This window comes from Dipteris shenzhenensis, chromosome 25 (assembly GCF_047967505.1).
Source record: "Dipteris shenzhenensis isolate YYH24624 ecotype China chromosome 25, Dip_SZ_1.0, whole genome shotgun sequence".
NCBI lineage: Eukaryota > Viridiplantae > Streptophyta > Polypodiopsida > Gleicheniales > Dipteridaceae > Dipteris > Dipteris shenzhenensis.
In genome coordinates this window covers 35,632,875-35,640,897 of record NC_141620.1, presented here as the reverse complement: position 1 = coordinate 35,640,897, position 8,023 = coordinate 35,632,875, and the positions used below count along the sequence as shown (strand labels likewise).

Genomic DNA, 8,023 nt, shown 5'->3' with positions numbered 1-8,023 from the left:
GACTTTAATATGGTTGAACTTCTAGATGATAGGTGGTTGAATGAAAGGTCTACAAATTTGGGAAGAGCTCAAAGAGACCACCGGGTCACTTTTCAACCCGTATTCGGTTGTGAACAAGATTTTCTTTTAACTTTAATTGCCGTAAAAGAACCCAAGCTTGACGCACTTTCCAAGTTCGGAAAGTACGGTAAATGAACGGACGAAATTTCCGTCGTTGCATGTCAGCTATCCTGGCTATAAATAGCAACCTCATCAATTTCGTGATCTGATCTTCGTCGATAAAATCATCCATGCTCTCAACTTCGTAATCCGATCCTATTCCAATATAATTTCCGTCGTTGCACGTCCCGCCATCCCGCTATAAGTAGGGACCTCATCCCTGCTCAGTTCCGTCATCTGATCCTGCACATCCTATCAGCTTCGTCTTCGCCTTCGCCGTCGTCCCAGCCCATCCCCCACCTCTTTCCATGGCTGATTCCGGCGAGCACCGTGACCGTGGCCTCTTCGGTTCGCACAAGAAGCACAGCCATGGCGACGTTGTCTTTCAGACCACTGAGGTTCAAAGCTCCTCCACCTTTGTCGACGGCAAGGCCTATGACGCCAAGGTCGAGATTAAGCAACATGCCCACAAGGAGCACCTCGCCGCGGCCGGTGCTATCCTCGGCGGAGCCGCCGCTCTGGTATCTCTCTGCTGTTTCGGATCTAAGTCTTCTATTTCGGTTGCTCTAGTTTTTACTGCTGTCGGGCTTGTTTTGAAATGGACGGAATTACTGGGTTTTGGACGGGCATTTTATCACATTAGAAAGTAATTTTGAGGTGCCGGCTGCTTGTATTTTCAGCTATTATTGATTTCGCTACGGCTTGCAATGGGCGAGCTGTCTTCTGTGATGATATATCCAATTTCCAAGCAGAAAGTTTTGTTTTGGAGTCTACGAGGAGAGTTTGAGGCTGAGGGACTCGAAGGTCTTTGTTTTGCTATGCATTTTGATCTGTTACGCGACTCCTCATATTCATCTGCTTTTGTGACAGTATGAAAAACATCAGGCCAAGAAAGACCCTGAGAATGCTCACCACCACCGCATCGGAGAACCTGTTGCGGGAGCAATAGCGGTTGGATCTGGAGCTTATGCCTTGCACGAACGCCATGACAAGAAAGATGCGGAGAAGGAAGCCAAACATCACTTCCACCACCACTAGATCGTATACAGATCAGATTTGGCAACGAATGTTCATCTTCCGAAGCCTGTAACTTTGCACTGGACTGTCTTTAGTTTTACTATCCCGTAAGATTGAGAAGCTTTCCCAGATATTTTCTAGCAAGAACTGGCTTAACTTTTTAATATAGAAGATTATAATTCGGCTATGCTGATGTGGTTTGAGTTTTCAGTTACATCATAGAGAAGTACTCTCCTCTCTCCTTGCCCACGACGCACTCTTATGTAACGAATTATCATCTTTTAGCCCTGCTTTAGCACTAGTTTGGTAGCATAACAGGACATAAAAATGTCCTTTTGAGGTTTTGGCAAAAAAATCACAACTTGTTGTACATGTGTTTTTTGGTGATTTCCTCTCTGGAGCTTAAGGTTGACTCATAGGACTATTATATAAAAATATAAGGAGCACAAAAAACTATTGCGTGTGATTATAAAATGCTCACAAATGTATGGTAGCACGGTCGTTCACCTAAACAGTACTTAAATTTGAAACTTTATTTAGTATGCCTAAAAATAAAATTGATTTCAAGTAGCTAGCATTTTTTACAAAGTATTTATAAGTATATCAAACATCTAAGAGTGACAAAACTTTGTTTAAAAATCATTTTGGCAAGATTAATTTATCAATTAACAAGAGTAGATAGCCTAGCAAGTTGCATTATAAGTAGCATTCCATAAATAAACAAGTTTGTATAAGTATATCAAACACCTAAGAGTGACAAAACTTTGTTTAAAAATCATTTTGGCAAGATTAATTTATCAATTAACAAGAATAGTTAGCCTAGCAAGTTGCATTATAAGTCGCATCTCATAAATAAACATCTTCTTATACTACACATAATAGCCACAAAGCGTCATATCTTAACTATAACAATATTATATCATAAGGTAAAGTTACCACATCACAATAAAGGCTAAAACTAAAATAGATTAAGTGCTCCTAATATCAACTACCAAAATAGGTTTCGCATTAAATCTCACTTTTATAGTTTTGAATTATCATGTATGTAAGTGTTATGCATATAACTGTTTTTAGCTGGTATCACTCATTCATGATTAGAGGCACTCTATAAGTATAATTTTTAGTGTATTAAGGTTCTTATAATATCATTTAACCCTTCTATCTTAATTTTAGCGTGAATTACAGCATAAGGAGCAATCAATATATGATTTGAATTTGGTATTCTACATGACATTAGGTCCCCTAAAACTCATGCTAGTCCCATAATATCCTATTGAAAATGTGTACTAAGTATGCTTGAGTTTGGAACTTGTTAGACATGTCAAAGAATTTGTAAAAGATCAATTTTTCCCTTGCCATTAGCATTCACTAAAATTGCATTCAAGGCCATAGATCATAATGAATATGATTATCTAGCTCCGAGGACATATAAACATATGTGTTATAGTTATCCTTAGACTCTAGGACTTAAAAACTCTAAGAAAACTCATTCTAAGAAGAAGTATGGCCATTTTATCTAAAACTTGAGAAAACAGCTTGAAATCTCGGGTTAGGTTGACCTTAAAACTTTAGGTACGACTCAAAGTAATAGGTGCAAGTTCTAACCCATAATAATTAAGAGAATGGCTTTCAGTGCACTAAAATATGGCAACACAAACTCTAATCGAGAGAGACATCGAAATGTGCTCATACATTAACGAGCTCGCGGTCTTTAAACATTGAAGGCATATATTTGCACTTCATTGTTGGCGAAACTGACAAGCAATTTTATCAAATAATTATTCACTTACAATGAAAAGTAAAAATTGCACTGGAGCTCGTACATTGATTCACTCTGCAACATTCTTATCATGATATGTGCTCAAACAAGGCAGACCTCAACACTACTGCCTTTATTAACCGAGTAATGTTTGAGATCGATAGGAAGCGTACTCAATTATAGAAATAATCTAAAAATTGATGATTCATTCAAGCAACAACTTTTGAAACGTGAAGAAAGATGTTTGCACTAAATCCAGAACCGTGACTTTTCTTGTGTATTTTGAAGTTCAATAAACTTGTTACCCTCATTCATGTTCCATATTAATACAATACTCATTCATGTTCCATCTTAATACAATACTCTCCGAATAACACAATCAATTCTATTTCCACCACAAATATGAACGCACAATGTAGAGTGGTAAAAGCAAATGCAATCACTACTCTGAAACCACAAATATTAAGTTGATAGAATGGTAACTAGAATTTGCAATAGTAGTATGGAAACCTCTTGCTTGAATTTATTATGCCTTGCCTTATGCTCCCTTAAGAAGAATGGCCACAAATAGCATATTAATCACTTATCTCTATTTCCACAACAAATGCTAGATGCAATAGTGCTTCAAAGTTTGAAAGCTATGTTAGAAATGACCCAACAAAGGGTACGCTTAGCGATAAAATTGCCCAAGAGCTCACACAGTGTGGTGTGGGGTGTGGAATCACAAACTTCTTAAACTTATGTACAGAGAATAGATGTGCTGACTCATCAATAGACAATGAACTTGCCTGATAGAGAAACCACCAAAATAATATATTTTGGTCCAAAGCTATGGACACAATACAAAAGAGATAGATCCAGAGTCCCACCAATGGTGTGGTCCTTTGATCTTACCACAAAGTACTCCTATCTACTGGCTATCTCTAGACTCGAGCCCGCGTGCTCCACCTTGAGCGTTTGTAGACTTTTCATCTAGGATGATCTTCTCAACCTTGTTGCCCTGTGTGTCAATCCAGGTAGGCAGCCATCTGTGAGCTAAGTCTGCAGCTCCTCAACCCAGTTCTCCTCTTAATCATAGGCCCAACTGGTGTTGCTCTGCTGCTCCTTTCTGCTCCCTGAAGATCTACTCCAAAAGATGAGAAATGAGGGCCTAGAGGCCCTTCTTTTATAGCCCCCAAGGGGTGCTGCAAAAGCCGACCAGTCTGGCCAACCAGACTGATCTGCAAAATTCGACCAAGTTGGTGGTTGTGGTCCAACCAGCCCTAAAAAAGGACTTTTTCCATGCCCTTTTTGGGCTATTGCTTCTGCCATGTAGGAGCCTCTTGCAGGCCTTTTTTCTTGCCCTCTACCCCTACCTTTTGCAGCCCTCTATAAGCTCTCTCTGGCCCGCCATGTTGCGCTGCTGTTGTAGGTTGCTTTCCTGCCCACGAACCCTGCCACCTAGCTTGCCACACAAGCGCCTATCTTCTAGGAATACCCTGCAATCTAGTGCTACTCCAAATATGCTTATGCCAGGCTTGATCCAAGCTGAGCATCCATAGCCAACTTTCCATCTATAAGCTCCATTTGTTGCATCCCTCCCATGGCTCCTCCAGGTACCTCTCTTTTCTTCATTTTTTGATTCCTGCCCACATGGTAGACATTACCTTGCCCATGTGTCAGTCTCTCAAGACCCAGGTTTAGCCCCCCCCCCATGCTCTCCTCATATGGGGGCTTACAGATGGGGAGGTGACCTTTCCAACACCCCCTCTCACCGACACATCTCAGCATGCCAACACATCAATGACAATGCTCCAGTAACTCCCTGGTCATAGCCCTTTGGAATACTTCGATGTCAAAATCTTTTCCTAGCTTTTCATCCAGTGGCTCCTGCTCTACCAGGTCTAGTTCCGCTTCACACCATCCTAGTACACAGGTCCAGTTTTTATAGCACCTCCTGGTACCACCACCTTCAGTCACCTTCTCACCTTTCAACTCGAGCAATCCGGCCGCCACGATCTTCCAGTTGTCCCCCTCATAATGAGTGAGAAACTTGGAGTCTTCTAGGCATCATGCTCTCAGGGTTTGTTTCAACCTGTCCTTCCTTTGGCAAGGTCGGCAATCAATGAATATCTCCAGATAACCTGGACCATGAACTCTCTCTGAGTTCTCAAGCAGGTACTCTTCTAGCTTCAGTACACCTTGTCCATCACCTACCAGCAATCTATGTCCGAGATTTGAAGAAGCACCCACACTTCCCCTTCTGCCTTCTAAGAAGGCAAATTCCTTCCAATCTTGCATTACCTGAGACAAATGAAGAGAAGAGTCTCTCCACAGCATGCTATAAAGGCTTAAATGAAGAACACTAGGAGGAATCCATACAACACAACTGTATAGAGGCCCTCTGTGCACACGTCATCCAAGCTGGTTACATGCAAATGTGGGGGGAATCGACTAAGGGAACAAAGGGTGTCCAAAAGGGCCAGCATTTCTAGTCCTACATAGTGCAACGCAATCACCTTATACCAAAAGACAGATAACAATGGGATCACATTGCATTGAGGGGTGGTGCTAGTTACAATAGGCATGGTGAAGATGAGTGGGTGAGCAGTGGAGCAGATGTGCAGGGGAGCAGATGAGTGATGAGAGTTGGAGGAGCAAAGTAGAGCAAGGGCAGAAGAGAGCTAGACGAGGGTGTGTGGAGCAAAGTAGCAGAGCAGGGGTGGATGAGAGCAACGTGGCAAAATGCCAAATGGCATAGATCTTATATATTATAAAGTTCGAGCCACCATGGTGCTGTTGCAGATTGTCCTGAAAAGTTGAAGAGCTATCTTATTATAAATTTTGATCCTGCATCCAATGGTTTATGGAAACATGAATTGCCCATGCCCATTGAGCACGTGTTCGAAATGAATGGCATCCATTATGAAGTAAAGAAATAAACAATACCTGGGGCAGGATATGGTCTTTTTGTACATACGAGCATCAAGAAGAAACAAGATTTGATGGTATATAATGGTCCAAAGTATGATTATGATACTTGGAGATCTCTCCTCAAGTTTTTCCCAAGGATGAAGACTTATGGAATGTTTGAAGATCCATTCATCGAGCCATTGAGAGATGTGAAATGTATTGTGGGAGATGTATTGTATGGAAACATTGCTGGATATATAAATAGCTCAATGTATTATAAAGAAAGAACAAATGTTATATTTGTATACATCCCTAAGCTACCACTTTGGGCTTAAAAGTCACAAGGAGATTTGAGTGCCCATGGCTACATTACTGTGCAAACTATAAAGGATAATTCCTTCGGAGATGAGCTACTTTGTGAGTATGAATACTAGTATGGAATTGTTAATGATTGTGTTAAACGATGTGGTGCAAAATTTAGTTGCAAAATTGGCTATGTGTCAATGGTTTTGATTATATTTAGCACAAGAAGCAATTTAAAAAAAGGTTTTTATCAAGACCATATCTCTGAGTTTCATGAGCTCTATTATGATGGAGAGTTTCACGAGCTCTATTGTGATGGAACGGTGTTTTTGAACACCACATTTATATGATGGATATCAAAGCTCTACCATAATCCTATTGCATACATCAATACTGCAATTTATCAACATAGAAACATATGCATTTGGCATTAATTTGATACATCTAATATACCAAATAAAAATTGATAGTTGTTGCAAGTTTAATTTTGTTTTTGAACACCACATTTATATGATGGATATCAAAGCTCTATAACAATCCTATTGCATATATCAATACTGCAATTTAATTTACTCCAATGAATCTTCCTAACGCAACATCTATAAATTGGATTTTGTTTGTGGTTTTGATGTATATGAAACAACAAACATCTTTCTTTCACTAGCAAATCAACAAATGTTTTGGCCATGGGGCCATGTTCACATCTATTAAGGCCTTTTACCATAGCAACATACAGAAGCTTGTTGCTTGGGTTCTAGGAATTGGGAAGGTCAATGGTGCACTCAACCTATTGCAAAAATCAAGGAATTTTCTTGATTTGTGCAACAGGTTGGATATACCCCCCCAACCTGTTGCTCAAGCAACAGGTTGGGGGGTATATCCAACCTGTTGCACAAATCGAAAATTTTCTTGATTTGTGCAACAAATTGGATATAACCCCCAACCTGTTGCTTGAGGATATATCCAACAACAGGCCTCGGTTGGGGTGACCCCAACCTGTTGCTCAAGCAACAGGTTGGGGAGAGGTTGGATATACCCCCCAACCTGTTGCTCGAGCAACAGGTTGGATATATTCCCCAATTGTATATCAAATTGTTGCACAAATAAGAAAAATTCTTGATCAAGTACATACCAGATCGTCGTACTACCTATGTGCTTGCTTTGAAAGCAAACCATGCACCTCATCGAGGCACATACCAATAGCCTATGTAATCCTATATTGTCCCCTTCTGAAGTACAAAATCCATCTGAACATGAGACCCCAAGACACTCCATGGAATCCACCCTCGTGTCAGTGTCAACAACCACACACCTGGAAGATACCTCCATGCTATCCTTCACCTTCACAAAGGCATCTGACTCCTTGTCGATCCACATCTCAATGTCAGACATCATCACTATGGTTTCTAGGTTGGCATATCTGACCTCAGTAACACACGGAGATGTTACCAGGAACACCTCTTCGATTACCACATTTGCTTTGGTGTTTGTATCACGGTCTGAATCTGAGTCGCAGACTCCTTCCTTTTGTGTTTCTGATCTGCCTTCTTCTTTCTATAATCCTTCGCAAAATGTCCTAGTGTGTCACAATAGAAGCACTTGTTCTTTTGCTTCCTCTTGGGAGTGTCCTCATCATGAGAGTCGTCTTTCTTGGACTTGCCTCTGTTAGGCTTGCCCTTTCCTTTGCCAGCGTAGTCCTTCACTAGCAATGCCTTGTTAGTAGAGCTAAAGCTGAAGAAGCAAGTTCCGAGATGTGTTGTCTGTCTCATACAAATACTTCAAAGTGACCCATGCCTCTACTAATGTCTCAGCAATCTGCATGTTACGAAGCACAGAGTCTGTCGTAGTCCCTATGATCAATGCCAGGGAGGGCATGGCATCTCTGTCTTCCTA

General features: G+C 40.8%; 1 protein-coding gene across 1 annotated transcript; it reads left to right on the top strand.

Moving 5' to 3' along the window:
* Positions 1-436: 436 nt before the first annotated feature.
* On the top strand, positions 437-1,257 carry LOC147885813 (uncharacterized). Its single transcript, XM_087396869.1, has 2 exons — positions 437-680; positions 1,030-1,257. The coding sequence occupies exons 1-2, from the start codon at positions 468-470 to the stop codon at positions 1,195-1,197; spliced, it is 381 nt and encodes a 126-aa protein (XP_087252995.1). The 5' UTR covers positions 437-467; the 3' UTR covers positions 1,198-1,257.
* Positions 1,258-8,023: the final 6,766 nt, after the last annotated feature.